The sequence below is a fragment of the Semicossyphus pulcher genome, unplaced genomic scaffold (genome assembly GCF_022749685.1).
Source record: "Semicossyphus pulcher isolate SPU_LCO1_2020_fin unplaced genomic scaffold, fSemPul1.0.p SCAF_17, whole genome shotgun sequence".
Lineage (NCBI taxonomy): Eukaryota > Metazoa > Chordata > Actinopteri > Labriformes > Labridae > Semicossyphus > Semicossyphus pulcher.
The window spans coordinates 29,346,616-29,364,985 of NW_027211681.1; the positions used below are offsets into that span (position 1 = coordinate 29,346,616).

The 18,370-nt window shown below is 47.8% G+C and overlaps 2 protein-coding genes across 5 annotated transcripts in view; one reads left to right on the forward strand and one right to left on the reverse strand.

Annotated features, from left to right (window-relative positions):
• LOC138594452 (calpain-2 catalytic subunit-like) overlaps positions 1-6,891 on the forward strand; it is a 26,917-nt gene extending 20,026 nt beyond the window's left edge. Inside the window, exons 13-21 of the mRNA XM_069665545.1 lie at positions 131-167; positions 288-353; positions 761-818; positions 1,918-1,982; positions 2,577-2,645; positions 2,996-3,074; positions 3,197-3,313; positions 4,654-4,712; positions 6,618-6,891. Of these exons, the coding sequence (XP_069521646.1) occupies positions 131-167; positions 288-353; positions 761-818; positions 1,918-1,982; positions 2,577-2,645; positions 2,996-3,074; positions 3,197-3,313; positions 4,654-4,712; positions 6,618-6,641 (574 nt within the window). The 3' untranslated portion in view covers positions 6,642-6,891. The remainder of the gene's footprint in view (positions 1-130; positions 168-287; positions 354-760; positions 819-1,917; positions 1,983-2,576; positions 2,646-2,995; positions 3,075-3,196; positions 3,314-4,653; positions 4,713-6,617) is intronic.
• Positions 6,878-17,604, reverse strand: aars2 (alanyl-tRNA synthetase 2, mitochondrial (putative)). Of its 4 annotated transcripts, XM_069665541.1 has the most exons (22): positions 17,308-17,604; positions 16,396-16,584; positions 16,182-16,327; positions 15,913-16,104; positions 15,653-15,797; positions 13,439-13,584; positions 13,139-13,247; positions 12,217-12,255; positions 11,951-12,065; positions 11,602-11,729; positions 11,139-11,277; positions 10,445-10,614; positions 10,244-10,357; positions 9,900-10,040; positions 9,620-9,757; positions 9,421-9,536; positions 8,994-9,102; positions 8,736-8,861; positions 8,529-8,639; positions 7,779-7,862; positions 7,511-7,624; positions 6,878-7,428 (listed from the first exon to the last, which is right to left on the reverse strand). In XM_069665541.1, the coding sequence occupies exons 1-22, from the start codon at positions 17,539-17,541 to the stop codon at positions 7,261-7,263; spliced, it is 2,973 nt and encodes a 990-aa protein (XP_069521642.1). In that variant the 5' UTR covers positions 17,542-17,604; the 3' UTR covers positions 6,878-7,260. The 4 variants fall into 4 exon arrangements, with proteins under 4 accessions (XP_069521642.1, XP_069521644.1, XP_069521643.1 ...); XM_069665543.1 differs by lacking the exons at positions 6,878-7,428; positions 7,511-7,624; positions 7,779-7,862; positions 8,994-9,102 and having other exon boundaries at positions 8,550-8,639; XM_069665542.1 differs by lacking the exons at positions 6,878-7,428; positions 7,511-7,624; positions 7,779-7,862; positions 8,994-9,102 and having other exon boundaries at positions 8,550-8,639; positions 9,421-9,757.
• Between the last annotated feature and the right edge of the window lie 766 nt (positions 17,605-18,370).

Consider the following 18,370-nt stretch of genomic DNA (forward strand, 5'->3'; position numbering starts at 1 on the left):
AGAGGAACTGCAGCTGCTGTAGACACCGCTTCCTGTCACTTCTGCTCATTAAAACTGGACTTTGTAGTTTATTAATGAATGTAATGATGACAACTTCCTGTCACATGATCATCTGTCTGTTTGTCTGCAGAGAGCTGGACGACCCCATTGAGTCCCGAGTGGAGAAGGTGAGAGTTACTGATACTCTACTACAACGTTAGCCCAGTCTGATGATTCCTCTTTAATCAGGATTACTGTGACATCATCTCCTGTCTGTTAACATGTGCCGTGTTTACTTCCTGTTTCAGATCGAGATCGACGAGGACGATGTGGACGATCGCTTCAAAGGACTGTTCAGTCAGCTGGCAGGAGGGGTGAGCCGATCAATATAATAAACTCTGTGTCATAATCTGTATCATAGAGTGTATAGAGAAAGTGGATGCAGCCTTAATTCTATAGAAGTCAATGAGAAAATGGTCCTCCTTCTCTTCTGATTTATTCCCTCAGTAAACATTTTCCTCGACGGGTTTATGACCAGAAAGCAGGGGAGGGTTTAGTGCGGGGCTACCTGTGATTGACCTACTAAGTGTATCCACCCTCTCAGCCAAATGTGGTCACATCTGGCTCAAATAAAAACAAGATAGCGGTGATCAGAATGCTAATTTTGAGGCTTCAGAACAGTGGTCCACAAACCACTGAATGACAGTGGCCACGCCCACTTCCTATATACAGTCTACGTTGTGGTGTTTGGTGTGAAACTGACGGAGATCCTCTGCTGCAGGACTGTGAGATCTCAGCCTTCGAGCTGAAGAGGATCCTCAACAAAGTGGTGACCAAACGTGAGAATCAGCTGCACCTCATGGTCACACCTGCTACATGAAGATTGAAGAGGACGCTTTCATTTGCATTCAAACATTTTTCATCACTTCATTTTCTAATATCTGTGAAGTTCATGTTCAACTTCATGTTAAAGAGACAGAGTGACCTCCCTGTCAGAGTGACCTCCCTGTCAGGGACCTCCCTGTCAGTGACCTCACTGTCAGAGTGACCTCCCTGTCAGTGACCTCACTGTCAGAGTGACCTCCCTGTCAGTGACCTCCCTGTCAGTGACCTCCCTGTCAGTGACCTCACTGTCAGAGTGACCTCCCTGTCAGTGACCTCCCTGTCAGTGACCTCACTGTCAGAGTGACCTCCCTGTCAGTGACCTCACTGTCAGAGTGACCTCCCTGTCAGTGACCTCCCTGTCAGTGACCTCACTGTCAGAGTGACCTCCCTGTCAGGGACCTCCCTGTCAGTGACCTCACTGTCAGAGTGACCTCCCTGTCAGTGACCTCACTGTCAGAGTGACCTCCCTGTCAGTGACCTCCCTGTCAGTGACCTCACTGTCAGAGTGACCTCCCTGTCAGTGACCTCCCTGTCAGTGACCTCCCTGTCAGAGTGACCTCCCTGTCAGTGACCTCACTGTCAGGGACCTCCCTGTCAGAGTGACCTCACTGTCAGAGTGACCTCCCTGTCAGAGTGACCTCCCTGTCAGAGTGACCTCCCTGTCAGAGTGACCTCACTGTCAGAGTGAGCTCACTGTCAGAGTGACCTCACTGTCAGAGTGACCTCACTGTCAGAGTGACCTCCCTGTCAGGGACCTCCCTGTCAGAGTGACCTCACTGTCAGAGTGACCTCACTGTCAGAGTGACCTCCCTGTCAGGGACCTCCCTGTCAGAGTGAGCTCACTGTCAGAGTGACCTCACTGTCAGAGTGACCTCCCTGTCAGAGTGAGCTCACTGTCAGAGTGAGCTCACTGTCAGAGTGAGCTCACTGTCAGAGTGACCTCACTGTCAGAGTGACCTCACTGTCAGAGTGACCTCCCTGTCAGTGACCTCCCTGTCAGAGTGACCTCACTGTTCAGCTGCTCTCTCTGTCCTAACTGTTTGTCTTTGATAGGATCCGACATCAAGACGAGCGGCTTCAGCCTCACAACGTGCCGCAACATGGTCAACCTGCTGGATGTATCCTTCCACCACAGGAAAGAATAGCTCAGGGGTCAGAGGTCAGGGGTCAGGAGAGAGTAAAGACAGGAACATTGGCATTTACTGGGACTGTGTAGGTGAACAGCACAGTATTGCAACGGTAAGGTATTATGTGTGGTCTATAGGGAGGAAAACAATAATACCACAGTATCAGTTTAACCAAGTAGCCAGATAAGAAACAATAAGAACTTTAAAACAGTTAAATGCACACAGTGACGTCCCAACTCTACTCATAGAGTCAGTGATGCACACAACTCACTGCTTGGCTACAGTATAGTCTGTAGTACCGTGTCCTGCAGATAGACTCCTGCTGCGCTCACTCTCTATACTCACTCTCTCAGTGACCATGGCACTGCACGGCACCATGTGCCTTAAAGTGTAGTTGCCCAATAGCTCCACAAGGGGGCGCATAGACCTCAGTCAACAGATAATCAGTGTGAGGAGTGAAAGGTTTTATAGACTCTCAGTGGCTGTAAACAGTCTGTGTGATGTGAACGCGAGGCTGCTGTTAGCATGTTAGCTTGTTCTCAGAGGTCCAGTCCATCAGGGAGCAACTCCTGAACCTCCCTGCAGAAAGACGGCAGTGGGAAACTGGGCCTGGTGGAGTTCAAAGTGCTGTGGACCAAGATCGAGAACTTCCTGGTGAGTCTCAGAACCCAATCAGAACCAAACACTGACTCTGAGTCGAGGTTCAGGGTTCAGGGCTCATGGATCAGGGTTCACGGTCCAGGATCCAAAGTCTAGGGTTCCGGGTCCAAAGTCCAGGGTCCATGGTTCAGTCACACTGAGAAGAGGCTGACGGCTCCATGTTGGACTCTGGCTGATCCTCAGTGACGCTGCGTTCATGTGCTGTGGGAGAAAACGTTGATCACATCTGCTGATTTTGTTCTATGTGTCTGAATGTGTTTCTTTAGTTCTTAGTGTTTTGAGCCCTCAGGGCCACCGTCAGCGTGTTTTCTGACCTTTGACCTGTATTTGTGTGTCTGTGTCAGAAAATTTACCGGGAGAAGGACGTGGATAATTCAGGGACGATGAGCTCCACAGAGATGAGGTCGGCCGTAGAGGAAGCAGGTAAAATACTTTGTCACTTCCTGTTTGTGTCTTGGCTCAAAATATTTGTTCATGAATTCTAAAGAAGAATCCGTGTTTGTCTGCTGCTTCTGTGTTCTGATTTTAATATTCACGTGTTTCAGGCTTCAGTCTGAACAACTCTCTCCATCAGGTGCTGGTTGCTCGTTACAGTGAACCTGATCTCACCATCGACTTCGACAACTTTGTGAGCTGTTTGGTTCGTCTGGAGACCATGTTCAGTGAGTCCACACAGTCCTCATGGTGATGGTGATGAAGGTGGAGGTGATGATGAAGGTGGAGGTGATGATGATGGAGCTGCTGGAGCTGGCGATGATGAAGGTGGAGATGATGATGAAGGTGGAAGTGATGATGAAGGTGGAGGTGATGATGAAAGTGAAGGTGATGATGAAGGTGGAGATAATGATGAAGGTGGAGGTGATGATGAAAGTGGAGATAATGATGAAGGTGGAGGTGATGATGAAGGTGGAGATAATGATGAAGGTGGAGGTGATGATGAAAGTGGAGGTGATGATGAAGGGGGAGATAATGATGAAGGTGGAGATCATGATGAAAATGAATGATGATGTAGGTGGAGATAATGATGAAAGTGGAGGTGATGATGAAGGTGGAGATAATGATGAAGGTGGAGGTGATGATGATGGAGCTGCTGGAGCTGGCGATGATGAAGGTGGAGATGATGATGAAGGTGGAGGTGATGATGAAAGTGGAGATAATGATGAAGGTGGAGGTGATGATGAAAGTGGAGGTGATGATGAAGGGGGAGATAATGATGAAGGTGGAGATCATGATGAAAATGAATGATGATGTAGGTGGAGATAATGATGAAAGTGGAGGTGATGATGAAGGTGGAGATAATGATGAAGGTGGAGGTGATGATGAAAGTGGAGGTGATGATGAAGGGGGAGATAATGATGAAGGTGGAGATCATGATGAAAGTGGAGGTGATGATGAAGGTGGAGATAATGATTTAGGTGGAGATGATGATGAAAGTGAAGGAGATGTTGAACGTGAAGGTGATGATGAAGGTGGAGATAATGATGAAGGTGGAGATCATGATGAAAGTGGAGGTGATGATGAAGGTGGAGATAATGATTTAGGTGGAGATGATGATGAAAGTGAAGGAGATGTTGAACGTGAAGGTGATGATGAAGGTGGAGATAATGATGAAGGTGGAGATAATGATGAAGGTGGAAGTGATGATGAAGGTGGAGGTGATGATTAATGTGAAGGTGATGATGAAGGTGGAGATATTGATGAAGGTGATGATGAAGGTGGAGGTGATGATGAACGTGAAGGTGATGATGAAGGTGGAGGTGATGATGATGGAGCTGGTGATGAAGGTGGAGGGGATGATGATGGAGCTGGTGATGAAGGTGGAGGTGATGATGATGGAGCTGGTGATGAAGGTGGAGCTGGTGATGAAGGTGGAGGTGATGATGACGGAGCTGGTGATGAAGGTGGAGGTGATGATGATGGAGCTGGTGATGAAGGTGGAGGGGATGATGATGGAGCTGGTGATGAAGGTAGAGGTGATGATGTCACTGTTTCCTCTCCACAGACACGTTTAAGACTCTGGACAAAGATAACTCGGGGAGCATCGAGCTCAGCTTCATGGAGGTAAAAACATCTAGATCAGCTGTTTTCATTTTTAATTTAACTTTATTTAAACAATCGGACAAACACACCTGCAGCTGTCAATCAAACCTTTAGTCAGAAGAATCCAGAAAGAATCAGCTGAACGTCTGATTCGTCTGTCTCACAGCAAAACGTCACTGAGTTGTCACTCAAAGGGTCATTATTATGTATAATGTAAACACAGAGATCAGGTCCTTCAGGCCCAAACCTTCCTGCAGCAGGGTCCAAGCAGCCGGAGCAGCGTACCTGAAACACCTTTTCCCCATTTCAAGACGCACTTTGGGGACGGATAGCAAAATGAAGCCTTGCGAGTGGGTCACAGAGCGAAGACTGAAGCTTCCAGCATTTTTCAGATTAATAAAATTACATTAGTAAGAGTAAAGCAACTGAAGAATTGCCTTATAAATTAGGACATGCCAGTGATTTAGTCTACGGTCAGACAATGCAGGCCAGCCGACTCGAGTGTACAGGGACCAAAGATGAGTGAGGACTTTAAGATTTGTAATAAACCTCAATGCTCCGTTGTGTGCAGAGTCCAGAGAGTGAAGACATTGAGAAGGTGCATGCATATATAAAACATCACCGTAGTCAATCAGGGGCATAAAAGTAGCAGCAACAAGTCTTCTTTTAGAAAGGAGGGAAAGAAAAACCTGATTTGTTTTTAAAATAGAAGCCGCAGCTTCAACTTCTTTACGAGCTGCTGAATATGAAGCTTAAAAGATAGCGAATCATCAGTTAAGAATCCCAGGTATTTATAAGAAGACTCGATCACACCTCCCTGAAATGTAACAATAGATGGCAGGTTCAGAGGCTTTGTCTTTGACTATGTAAACATCATGCGTTTTGTTTTATCAGGATTCACGATCAATTTAAATGTCAGTGTGTGTTGTAGTGTGTTGTACAGTATCAAAGGCATCTTGAAAGTGACAGAGAGCCTGATACTGTGTTGGAGCGGAGCAGTAAAGAACAGTATCATCGGCATACAACTGAAAATCTGTGTTGGGAACATTAGAGCCGATACTGTTAATATAAATTGTAAATAACAGTGGCCCTAAGACTGAGCCCTGGGTCACGCCATTTATTATTTCAAGAGACCTAGAGGTGATGCCTTCAGCCTGCACACACTGTGATCTGTTCGATGAATCATTTTCAAACCAACAGACAGATTGTTCTGACAGTCCAATACTGAGTAGTCTCTGTTTCTTAATTGCATGGTCAACAGAGTCGAAGGCCCTCGACAAGTCAATAAAAAGGGCTGCACAGAGTTCCTTACTGTCCAAGGACTCCAAAAAATCATTGACTACCTTTAAAGCCGCTGTGGTTATGCTACGTTTTTTCCTAAAACCTGATCGATAACAAGATCAAATATTTTGTTTATTGTTGGTCAATAAAAAATCTTTAAGTCTGTAACTTAAAAAAGTAAAGATTCCAGAGTTTTCACTAAGACAGAAACTGGCCCATAGTTGTTTAAAAGTGTAGGGTCTCCTCCTTTTAACAGGGGGAGAGCAAAGGCAGATTTCCATATAAGAGGAATTTAAATAAGTTAAAAGTTAAAGTTAAAATAATAAGTTAAAGGTGGGGCAATAATAAATAATAATAGTATAATAAAAACAAATCAGCAGCTAACTTTAACAAATATGGCTCTAAGTTGTCCGGACATGCCGGTTTTTCGTGTGTCTATAAGTTTGAGGGCTTTGTGCACCTCAGTGACAGTAACTGGCCTAAAACTAAATAACTGACTCACGCTCACCTGACGTGCAGAACGGGAGTATCACGCAGGGAGCCAGAGAGTTAGCATCAACGCAGAGACATCAGTCAGCCTCCAAACACTGAACACACCTTCAGTCCTCATCAGAGACCCTCTAACAACCTGCTGTTTTCTTGCAGTGGCTGAACGTGTCCATGCTCTGAGGAGGACCTGATCCAGGTCCTGGTCCTGGTCCAGCAGCTGGAGACTCTCAGACGGAGTGTGGCAGAAATTTTGTTCATGTGGTGACTGGAGTTTGGTTTGTGTGTCTTATAATCATGAGGGGAGTCACAGTCATATTTAACAGATGTTTATTTTCTGTGTTTTGATGTTTGATGTGAAATCTGTTTCACACCTGAGGCCTTAAAAACACCTGAACGACTTATTGTTCTAATAATAATAATAAAAACAATAACAGAGTCCATGTGAGTTTTCATTGTTTCATTTATTTAAAAGAAATGTTCAGATTTATTTAGTAATAAACCTTCACCTCTGACTGTCATTCAATGAGAAGAGCCAGACTGCAGCTGTGGGTGGGGCTTACAGTCACCTAAAGCTTCTCTGATTGGCTGCCAGCAGCACAGTGAGGCCCCGACCATCACAGTTAGGTCGCATCCCCTCTCTCAAACCGACGTGTCATTGGTTCACACTGTCGGGTGATCCCAGCCCCGCCCCCCCACACTTCCTGTCCAAACAGGAAACGGTTGCTCTGGCAGTCGATCTTCCCAGCAACCAGCAGGAGGTGCTGTGATGTCAGAATGATGTCATTCCTTCTTTATGGCATCATCTTTGTGTATTCTGATGAGCAAACTCCTCCGCCCATCTCAGAGCTTCAGTGATGTCACTGCTGCTTCCTGTTCCCTTGGCAACCAGTGCAGAGCCCCCGGCCCCGCCCCCAAGGTGACGACACACGGCCACCGCCCAATCAGAGGCAGAGAGAGATGAATATTCCTGAGGAGGAAGGACAGCCAATAAATCATGTTGACAAAGGCCCCGCCCCCTGTGATGTCACTGACAGGTGTATCGTCGTTACCTTGGGAACCTGACAGGCGCACAGAACCTTCCCAGAATGCCTCTGGTGAGCGAGCAGCATCACATGACTGCCAGGAGCCGCAGCACTCAGCTGATTCACTGTCTTCATCAACACCTGACAGGAAACACAGGTTAGGCACAGTTGTGGAGTGTGACAGATGTGCCTGTTTATCAGGACTGAATGCTCTGTGCAGGTGCATTGTGGGAAATGTAGGCTCCACCTCTGTCACCTGTTGGGGGGGGGGGGGGGGGGGGGGGGGGGTTCTTACCGACAGAGAGTCCGTCTCCACAGAGTCGACCAGCAGGTCCTTCCTGTCGTTCCTCTCCAGCAGAGCCTTAGCTCTCACGGCAGCCTGTGCAAAGCATGATGGGAAATCAGTCAGAGACACACAAACATGGAGAAAATATTCACCTGAGAGTCTGTGACATCTCACACCTGTACACCTGAGAGTCTGTTACATCTCTGTCTTTCAGGTAGGTGTGTGTGTGTGTGTGTGTCTCAGGTGTGTGTGTGTGTGTGTGTGTGCGTGTGTCTCAGGTGTGTGTGTGTGTGTGTGTGTGCGTGTGTCTCAGCTGTGTGTGTGTGTGTGTGTGTCTCAGGTGTGTGTGTGTGTGTGTGTGTGTGTCTCAGGTGTGTGTGTGTGTGTGCGTGTGTCTCAGATGTGTGTGTGTGTGTGCGTGTGTCTCAGGTGTGTGTGTGTGTGTGTGTGTGTGTGTGTGTGTGTGTGTCTCAGGTGTGTGTGTGTGTGTGTGTGTGTGTGTGTCTCAGGTGTGTGGTACCTCTCTGGTCTCCAGCTTCCTGACGCAGGTGTGTGTGTGTGTGTGTGTGTGTGTGTGTGTGTGTCTCAGGTGTGTGTGTGTGTGTGTGTGTGTGTGTGTGTGTCTCAGGTGTGTGGTACCTCTCTGGTCTCCAGCTTCCTGACGCAGGTGTGTGTGTCTCAGGTGTGTGTGTGTGTGTGTGTGTGCGTGTGTCTCAGGTGTGTGTGTGTGTGTGTGTGTGTGTCTCAGGTGTGTGGTACCTCTCTGGTCTCCAGCTTCCTGACGCAGGTGTTGGTGCTCCTCTGCAGCGCTCTGAGGCGGCCCTGCAGCTCTCTGCGCTGCCACTGAGGGATGGGGGTGTTATCTACAGCCTGTCAGACACAGCTCAGGGTCAGACAGCACACAGGTACAGGAAGTAATCTATCTCTTCATCAGCGGCTGCAGTGCATCATGGGAAGTGTACATACATCAGACAGGACTCCGACCTCCTTTGCGAGGCGATGGGTGGAGTCAACTGTAGAGGGGATGGAGCCTGACAGTCTGGCTGACAGAGAGTCCACATTCTGAGACAACACCTGTCCCGCCTCCCGAGCCTGAAGGGGACACATGGGGGGGCATTATGTGTAAAAACATTACAACCATCTGGCCAACAGTTTCCCTGCACTTCCAGTCTTTGTGCTAAGCTAGGCTAACTGACAATTGAATCTGTAATGTGTGTAACTGACCCTCGCTGCTTCCCGTCCCGTCACTGCGACGATCCGGCTAATCCCTTTGACCATCTGTCTCTCAGAGACGATCAGCAAGTCCTCGATGTCTCCGGTCTGCAGCAGGTGACTAAACGCACACATAGCCGCTCCTTAGCTTAGCTTAGCATAAACACTGAAATCCATCTGAAAACTGCACTCAGTCAGAAAGAGTCCATTTCGAGCTTTTTAGGTTATTTTCATTTGTAGGATGTAAATGTAACACTTCCTGCTGATTTTCAAATTAAAAGCTTCCTGACTAAAACATGATTATTTTATTCTGCAGGTGAGCCGAGTGGTGCTGCCCCCTGGTGGTCACACCTGTCCACATTACACTGATACATGTTGCCTTATTGTCTGTCTGAGCTCATGTGAATGTGACAGGTGAACAGGTGTGTTTCTATCTTACGTTCCACAGCAGAGCTCCACAGATGTCTGTCTGTCCGCCTGCCTGTCTGTCTGATCCTCCAACAGCTCAGAGACAGGTAACCCCACAGACACCACTCGCACAGGGTCCGGATACACCTGCAGACAGACAGGTAAAGACAGTCAATAGACCTGAAGACAGACAGAAAAACAGACAGGTGAGACAGACTGGTTGTCTTCACCTCGTCCACCGTCCTCAGCCCGTTGATACACCTGGCCGCCTGCAGGGGGAGCTCCTGGCTGTGGATGATCTGATTGGCGGTGATGATGTCACTGACACACCTCTCTACCTGCTGCAGCTGCTGGACATTCAGAGAACCCTGAGGACCAATCACACACAGCGGACCACATCATGTGACCCAGAGACAAACAGGTGAGTTCTCATAACAGAACATCCTGTCTGTATAACAACATGTGACTTCACTTCCTGTTAGGCGTTATGAAAGACGGCTCGGTTCACACCTTGACACTGAAGTCGAAGCGGAGGCGATCAGCTGACACGTGAGACCCTCTCTGATGGACCGACGGACCCAGAACCTCCCTGAGAGCAAAGTTCAGGACGTGAGTCGCCGTGTGTTTCGCCATGCAGGACAGCCTGTGCACCTGAGAGACGACAAGACACCTTTACACCTGTCTCCATCCTGAACAACACACGATCAACCCTCTATCATCTGTCCTCTACCGCCCCCCTCAGGACAGACTGTCCCTCAGGTATGATGTTTAATGTAAAATCTGTCTTTTAGCAGATGACGCAGCTTTAAACTGTAGAGCTGATTTTACACAACCAGCAAACAGTCTGTGTTTACCTGGTCCAGGTGTAGCTGCACCTGGTCTCCAGTCTTCAGGCTCTCAGCTGCAGTCACCTGGTGGATCACGTACCCCCCCGCCAGGACAACAGCCTCCACAGGGTACAGGACGTCCTGAGAGACAGGAAACACACCTAGAGTCAGACCTCACCTGAACACAACAGGTAATCTTCCCATGATGCATTTCACCGCTCAGCTGACCTGCAGGCCGTCACGGGTGAAGTAGCCCTGGTCATGTGACTGCCCCCCCTGCTCAGAGTAGAAACAGGTGTGATCCAGGATGACCCCGCAGGGCTGACCCTCAGTGACCTCTGACACCAGAGTCTGACCGTCATACAGAGCCAGGACCGTCGCATGGCATGCTGGGAACACTGGGAGGAAAACAACAAGGATTACCTGTCTGACCTGGGGGGTGTACTACAAAGCGAGTTCAGCAGACCCAGGCTCTCTCCTCCTGATCTGCTTCACTTAACGATGAAGATCGCGCTGAGCGGTCACATGACGCTGGTTATCAACTGGATAAGTCAACCCAGGGTTCCTCTGAGCGCGCTCACATTAAAGGGGCGTGGTTTGGAGCAAACGACCAATCTAAACACGAGTCTGCCGTCAGCTGATTGGCGTGTTTAACAAACTCAGAGCAAACTGTGACTTCAGAACGAGATGAAGAAGAGACACATGATGCAGACTGACATTGGCAGATTAACACGCTGCACTGATGTGTTTTTGTTACCGACAGATTCAGACCTTCTCTCAGCCGGATCAAACGGACCCATGATTCTGTTTGAGAAATTTTCAGCACATATAAGGTATACAACATAGAAACTACACACACCAACACACACACACACACACACACACACACTTTATTCAAACAATACAAATAGAGGGGAGTCACCGTATCGGCCCTGCTGCAGGCTGTACTGGTATTTGAGGCTGTCGTCGGTGTGAGGAACAGCGAGACGCTGCAGCTCGGCCAGGCTGAGGACGTCCAGCATCACCTGAGACTGAACACCCGACTGCTGATCAGACGTCACCTGAGACAGGTGAGTGATGACATCATCAGTACACAGCCTTTAACACAGTAAACCTAACACTTAACTAGGTCTTCGATGGATGTCTAATCAGTGCTGATGGTAAATGACTTCTCCTGCTTGTGGAGCATTAGTCATTCAGCGCCTTCACAATAAAAGCCCTGATCACTGTTTCATCACAACAAGGTCGAAGTTCACTACAGTCAGAGTTCTTTCAAAGCTGTTTCACACACAATCAATAAATTGTTGATATACTGTCATGAATAACAAGGAGCATCATGGGAGTTGGAGTCCACATGCAGCCAAATGTTTCAGAGGAAGCTTCACCTGGTGCTTCTCTGCGATCAGGCGGTCCAGCTCCTGTCGGTCTACCTTCACTCCTCTCTCCTCCAGCATCAGGTCCACCAGGTCCAGAGGGAAACCCAGGTCCCTGTGCAGAGACCAGGCCACCGAGGCTGACACACACACACACACACACACACACACACACACACACACACACACACACACACACACACACACACACAGGAGACACAATGAATATAGTCCAGTCTGTATGTATGAAGACCTGCTGTCACTGCTGCACAGATGGTTCTTTGTTTCCCAGCTCGGAGGCGATTCAGAATCTGTCCCAACACTAATAAAAAGTTGTTTTGAAGGTCAGAGAGGAACTGACCGGGGAAGACTCCATGTTTGTAGTCCTTCCTATTGAGTGTTCGGAGGATCAGCCTGCTGCCCTGCTGCAGAGACGACAGGAACTGAGCCTCGTTCTCATTGATCACGTCCATGATCTGAAAAAGCGAAAGCTTTCAATCAACACCTGCTGATGACTACTTCCTGTTTTCAATCTATCCAACAGGCTGAGTCACAACAGCTGGACCAGCGATCAGAACCCAGGGTCTACAACTCATCTGCAACGTTCAGTGCAGGAAGATCACTCACCCTGTCTGCCTCCCTGTGGAGCTCCGGATACACATCACCCTGCAACACAGGAGATCAATCAATCAATCAATCCATCCATCGATCCATCGATCCATCAGTCAATCAATCCATCAATCATCACTTCATCCATCCGTCAATCATCAATCAATCAATCCATCTATCCATCCGTCAACCCGTCAATCAATCCATCCATCCATCCATCCGTCAACCTGTCAATCAATCAGTCAGTCAGTCAATCCATCCATCCATCTGTCAATCATCAGTCAATCAATCCATCCATCCATCCGTCAATCATCGATCAATCAATCCATCTATCCATCCGTCAACCTGTCAATCATCAATCAATCATCAATCAATCATCAATCCATCAATCAATCAATCATCAATCAATCCATCAATCAATCAGTCAGTCAGTCAATCCATCCATCCATCCATCCATGCATCCGTCAATCATCAATCAATCAATCAATCAATCAATCAGTCCGTCCGTCCGTCCGTCCGTCAGTCCATCAGTGGATCAATAAATGTGAACAGCTCAGTAAACAGTTGTAATAGAGATGTTTTCTATCTGCTCAGTGTGTTCATCGTCTCTGTTTTCCTTTTAGATCATCACAGTAATATTGTGCATCTGCTTACGCAGGCTAGAACCAAACACTTTCAACCAATCAATCTGCCACATTTAGCCGCAGAGCACCAAGAACGCTCGTTCAGTCAGCTAGCTGCTGCGCTGTGGAGAACGTCTGTCTACGCCCACTTCTCAACGATCAAATCAAATCCCTCTGATGATATGTCCCGCCTGCACGTCCTGTTTCACTCGGAAATACGTCACGATACGGAAGCTAGATACTCTCGAAACGCCGTTTCAGCTCGACTTTAAATGAATGTAGACCTGATGAGGAGGATTATGGGAAATGCAGTTTACCAGCATGTGTGTGACAGTCGGAACCAGACCGGCCAGAGATCCCTGAGGAGCCTGAAGAACCTCGACACAGAACCGGACCGCCCGCCGCAGGATCCTCCTCAGAACCAACCTGAGACACAACAAACACATACATAATACACAACAAATAAACAACAAACAAACACATCATACACAACAAACACACACATCATACACAACAAATAAACAACAAACAAATAAACAACAAACACACACATCATACACAACAAATAAACAACAAACACACAATTATTATACTAAATATATTGATCGGTGACTCACTCTGGTCCGGACATGCCCGGATGAACTCCGTCAGCGATGCAGACCGACAGCGTTCGAACGTGATCCGCCACCACCCGGTACGCCATGTCCACGTTACGCTCGTCCGCCGCACCTGTTCTGCCACGGTACGGCCCCACTCCCGACCTCTAAGGACATATCGCCATGCCAACAGGTAGCTGTCAATCACTCACCACTACATCTGCTACATCATGTAACCTACTGTACCTGGTGAACATGGTGTTAAAGGTGAACATGGTGTTAAAGGTGAACATGGTGTTAAAGGTGTACCTGGTGTTAAAGGTGTACCTGGTGTTAAAGGTGAACATGGTGTTAAAGGTGAACCTGGTGTTAAAGGTGTACCTGGTGTTAAAGGTGAACCTGGTGTTAAAGGTGAACCTGGTGTTAAAGGTGAACATGGTGTTAAAGGTGAACATGGTGTTAAAGGTGTACCTGGTGTTAAAGGTGAACATGGTGTTAAAGGTGAACATGGTGTTAAAGGTGAACATGGTGTTAAAGGTGTACCTGGTGTTAAAGGTGAACATGGTGTTAAAGGTGAACCTGGTGTTAAAGGTGTACCTGGTGTTAAAGGTGAACATGGTGTTAAAGGTGAACATGGTGTTAAAGGTGAACCTGGTGTTAAAGGTGAACCTGGTGTTAAAGGTGAACATGGTGTTAAAGGTGAACCTGGTGTTAAAGGTGTACCTGGTGTTAAAGGTGTACATGGTGTTAAAGGTGAACCTGGTGTTAAAGGTGTACCTGGTGTTAAAGGTGTACCTGGTGTTAAAGGTGAACATGGTGTTAAAGGTGAACCTGGTGTTAAAGGTGAACATGGTGTTAAAGGTGAACATGGTGTTAAAGGTGAACCTGGTGTTAAAGGTGAACCTGGTGTTAAAGGTGTACATGGTGTTAAAGGTGAACCTGGTGTTAAAGGTGAACCTGGTGTTAAAGGTGAACCTGGTGTTAAAGGTGAACATGGTGTTAAAGGTGAACCTGGTGTTAAAGGTGAACATGGTGTTAAAGGTGTACATGGTGTTAAAGGTGAACCTGGTGTTAAAGGTGTACATGGTGTTAAAGGTGTACATGGTGTTAAAGGTGAACCTGGTGTTAAAGGTGAACCTGGTGTTAAAGGTGTACATGGTGTTAAAGGTGTACCTGGTGTTAAAGGTGAACCTGGTGTTAAAGGTGTACATGGTGTTAAAGGTGAACCTGGTGTTAAAGGTGAACCTGGTGTTAAAGGTGAACCTGGTGTTAAAGGTGTACATGGTGTTAAAGGTGTACATGGTGTTAAAGGTGAACCTGGTGTTAAAGGTGTACATGGTGTTAAAGGTGAACATGGTGTTAAAGGTGAACCTGGTGTTAAAGGTGTACATGGTGTTAAAGGTGTACCTGGTGTTAAAGGTGTACCTGGTGTTAAAGGTGAACATGGTGTTAAAGGTGTACATGGTGTTAAAGGTGTACATGGTGTTAAAGGTGTACATGGTGTTAAAGGTGTACCTGGTGTTAAAGGTGTACCTGGTGTTAAAGGTGAACATGGTGTTAAAGGTGTACATGGTGTTAAAGGTGAACCTGGTGTTAAAGGTGAACCTGGTGTTAAAGGTGTACATGGTGTTAAAGGTGTACCTGGTGTTAAAGGTGTACCTGGTGTTAAAGGTGAACATGGTGTTAAAGGTGTACATGGTGTTAAAGGTGTACATGGTGTTAAAGGTGTACATGGTGTTAAAGGTGTACCTGGTGTTAAAGGTGTACCTGGTGTTAAAGGTGAACATGGTGTTAAAGGTGTACATGGTGTTAAAGGTGAACCTGGTGTTAAAGGTGTACATGGTGTTAAAGGTGTACATGGTGTTAAAGGTGAACCTGGTGTTAAAGGTGTACATGGTGTTAAAGGTGTACATGGTGTTAAAGGTGAACCTGGTGTTAAAGGTGAACCTGGTGTTAAAGGTGAACCTGGTGTTAAAGGTGTACATGGTGTTAAAGGTGTACATGGTGTTAAAGGTGAACCTGGTGTTAAAGGTGAACCTGGTGTTAAAGGTGAACATGGTGTTAAAGGTGAACCTGGTGTTAAAGGTGAACATGGTGTTAAAGGTGTACATGGTGTTAAAGGTGTACCTGGTGTTAAAGGTGAACCTGGTGTTAAAGGTGAACCTGGTGTTAAAGGTGTACATGGTGTTAAAGGTGAACCTGGTGTTAAAGGTGTACCTGGTGTTAAAGGTGTACCTGGTGGATTTGGTGCAGCAGCGGGGCGAACAGGTCGGTGTCGTAGTTCGATCTCTTCCCCTGCAGGACGCTCACCAGTCGCTCCAGTCCCATCCCAGTGTCCACACTGAACTGGGGCAGCAGCCGCAGACTTTGGTCCACCTCCCTGACACACGCACGCACGCACGCACGCACGCACACACACACGCACACACACACACACACACAGGTTTAGAGGTCTGACCTGGCTGTGTGTGTCTCGTGTCCAGGTGTGTGTGTACCTGTTGTACTGCATGAAGACCAGGTTCCAGATCTCCACCACGTCAGGGCTGTCGCCGTTGACGAGCTTCGCGGCGTCTCTGCCCCCCACGTGGTCGTAGTGGATCTCGGTGCAGGGGCCGCAGGGGCCCGAGTCCCCCATCTCCCAGAAGTTCTCCTTCAGGCCGAACGGCAGGAGGCGACCAGGCGGAACCCTGAGGAGAAGGAGCAGAGCATCAGTTGCAGCTCAGACCTAGACCAGGTGTGAAACACCAACTGAACAGAGACCCACCCCAGATCCAACCAGATCCTCCGGGTCTCCTCGTCGGCAGGAAGTCCTGATCCAGCGTCTCCAGCAAAGTACGACACGTACAGTCTGTCTGCAGGTATCCCATAATGCTCTGTGAGGAGGCTCCACGCCATGCCGCATGCCTCCTCCTGCACACACACACACACACTTAATGTGATGTCACACAGGAAACAGGAAGTGCTCCCCCTTTCCTCACCTTGAAGTAGTCTCCAAATGACCAGTTCCCCAGCATCTCAAAGAAGGTGTGGTGGTACACGTCTCGGCCCACGTCCTCCAGGTCGTTGTGTTTCCCGCCGGCTCGCACGCACTTCTGACTATTGACGACTCGGCGGTACGACGACATCTCACTGCGAGGGTCCGCCGTGCCCAGCAGGATCGGCTTAAACTGAACCACAACCAGAACCAGAGACTGTCACTGACGTCCACACAGAGTCTCAATCTGAAGACTGACAGTCACAGCCTGTGTGTGTGTGTGTGTGCGCGTGTGTGTGTTAAATTTCACTCATTCATGATTCTTTATGCTTAAAGTGAAGAGCTCAGTATGAACTCAGTGTTTAATAAACTGTAATTAAACAACATCAAAGTGTTTAAAGGGCAGATTGTTACACCTTCAGATTTGGACTGTAAGTGAATGTTCATGTTTCCACTACACTCAGGGTCAGGTGGTGTGTCTTTATACTCTACATGTGTTGGGTTCCTGTGTACAGAGATGTGACACCTGACACACAGTGAGCACAGAGACACTCCTGTGTAGTGATGTCAAAGTGAAGAACTGTCACCCGAGTTCTCCTGAGACCTGACAGTGATATCTACAGCAGCTATCCTGTGATGATCGGAGGTTTACACTGATCATTTCTTTAGAACCACTCTATCACACTGTTGAACAAAAACACTGAAGACGCCACCTTTAGAAATCTTTGCAGGCCACACCACAAACAGCTCGTATGAATCTGTAATGACTGTATAATAAATATTTTTATACAGTCTATGGTTCCAACATTACTATCTGACTGACAGGTCGCGCTCTTATTTTGAAAACGGTAGCTAACAACCGCTAGCTTGTCGCAGGTGTCAGAACCAGGACAGACCGGACCGGGGCTACACCGACCTGGTTCATGCCGGCATTGACGAACAGCAGACTCGGGTCTCCTCGGGGCCGGACCGGGGAGGACTGGACCAGCCGGTGTCTGTGTTTCTGCCGGAAGAAGTCCAGGAAGAGGCTGCGGACCCGGGCGGCGGGCAGCTCCGGAACAGAGCCGCTGAAGGAGCGCGCTGAGCCGGCAGAGAGGAGGTCCGGTGGTCCGCTGAGCGGCCGGAGACTCCGGAGGAGCAGTCTGAACATGTAGAGTACCGACTGTTCACTCAGAACCGGAGACAGAGCAGGGACAAATCAGAAACATGGTGACCTCACAGGGACTACAGGTTGTTATGATGCGCATGCGCAATATTCTTCTTCTTGTTTTACAGTCGTTGGCATCCAGATTATTTGGTGCATTACCGCCACCTTCTGCTCCCGAGTGTGTACCAGACTGTAGACTCTAAATCCTTATAAAAAAAAACAACACGCACACGCACGCGCGCGCGCGCGCACACACACACACACACACACACACACACACACACATCTTCCATGTGTCACACCCTATCTCTACAATAAACTCGCTATCATAGCCATCATATACCCTGTACCCATCATATCCTATACACCCCAGTGTCCCTGAGGAAAGCTAACAGTACCCTGCCCTGTGCCCTTTGACCCACACTAAGCAGTCCTTTGAGTTCCTGCATCAACCTGCTCAGTCCTCCTGTCAGCAGCCTCATGTAGAGATAATATCAACACATGTATATATAAATAAAATATATAATACAGATGTTTATCACATGTTTCAGTTCTGCCTGCTATTAGAATCTCACCTGTCTGTCTCTTCACTCAGACAAACACAGAAACACACATTCAGCCCGACATGAAGCATTCAGTCACATCAGAAGAACAAACAGGAACTGCAGACAAGAGAAGAATCAACCTATGACAGCACATTATAGAAGTGTGATAACAGCTCAGTGTCTGCATGCAAATATTTTTCAGCTGATTGAACTCAGTCACAGTCAGAGGGTTACCTTACTGCAACACATCTGCTGACAGCTGGACATGTGATAAACAAAGCAAATAT

Excerpts from the sequence above, each read along its gene's own strand:
- aars2 (XM_069665541.1), bottom strand. The coding sequence starts at position 17,541 with ATGTTCAGACTGCTCCTCCGGAGTCTCCGGCCGCTCAGCGGACCACCG. Across the intron at positions 12,256-13,138 it reads CGACTGTCACACACATGCTG|GGTGATGTGTATCCGGAGCT; the intron begins GTAAACTGCATT and ends CCTGTGTTGCAG. Across the intron at positions 9,103-9,420 it reads GTGGAGCTCTGCTGTGGAAC|TCACCTGCTGCAGACCGGAG; the intron begins GTAAGATAGAAA and ends GTGTGCGTTTAG.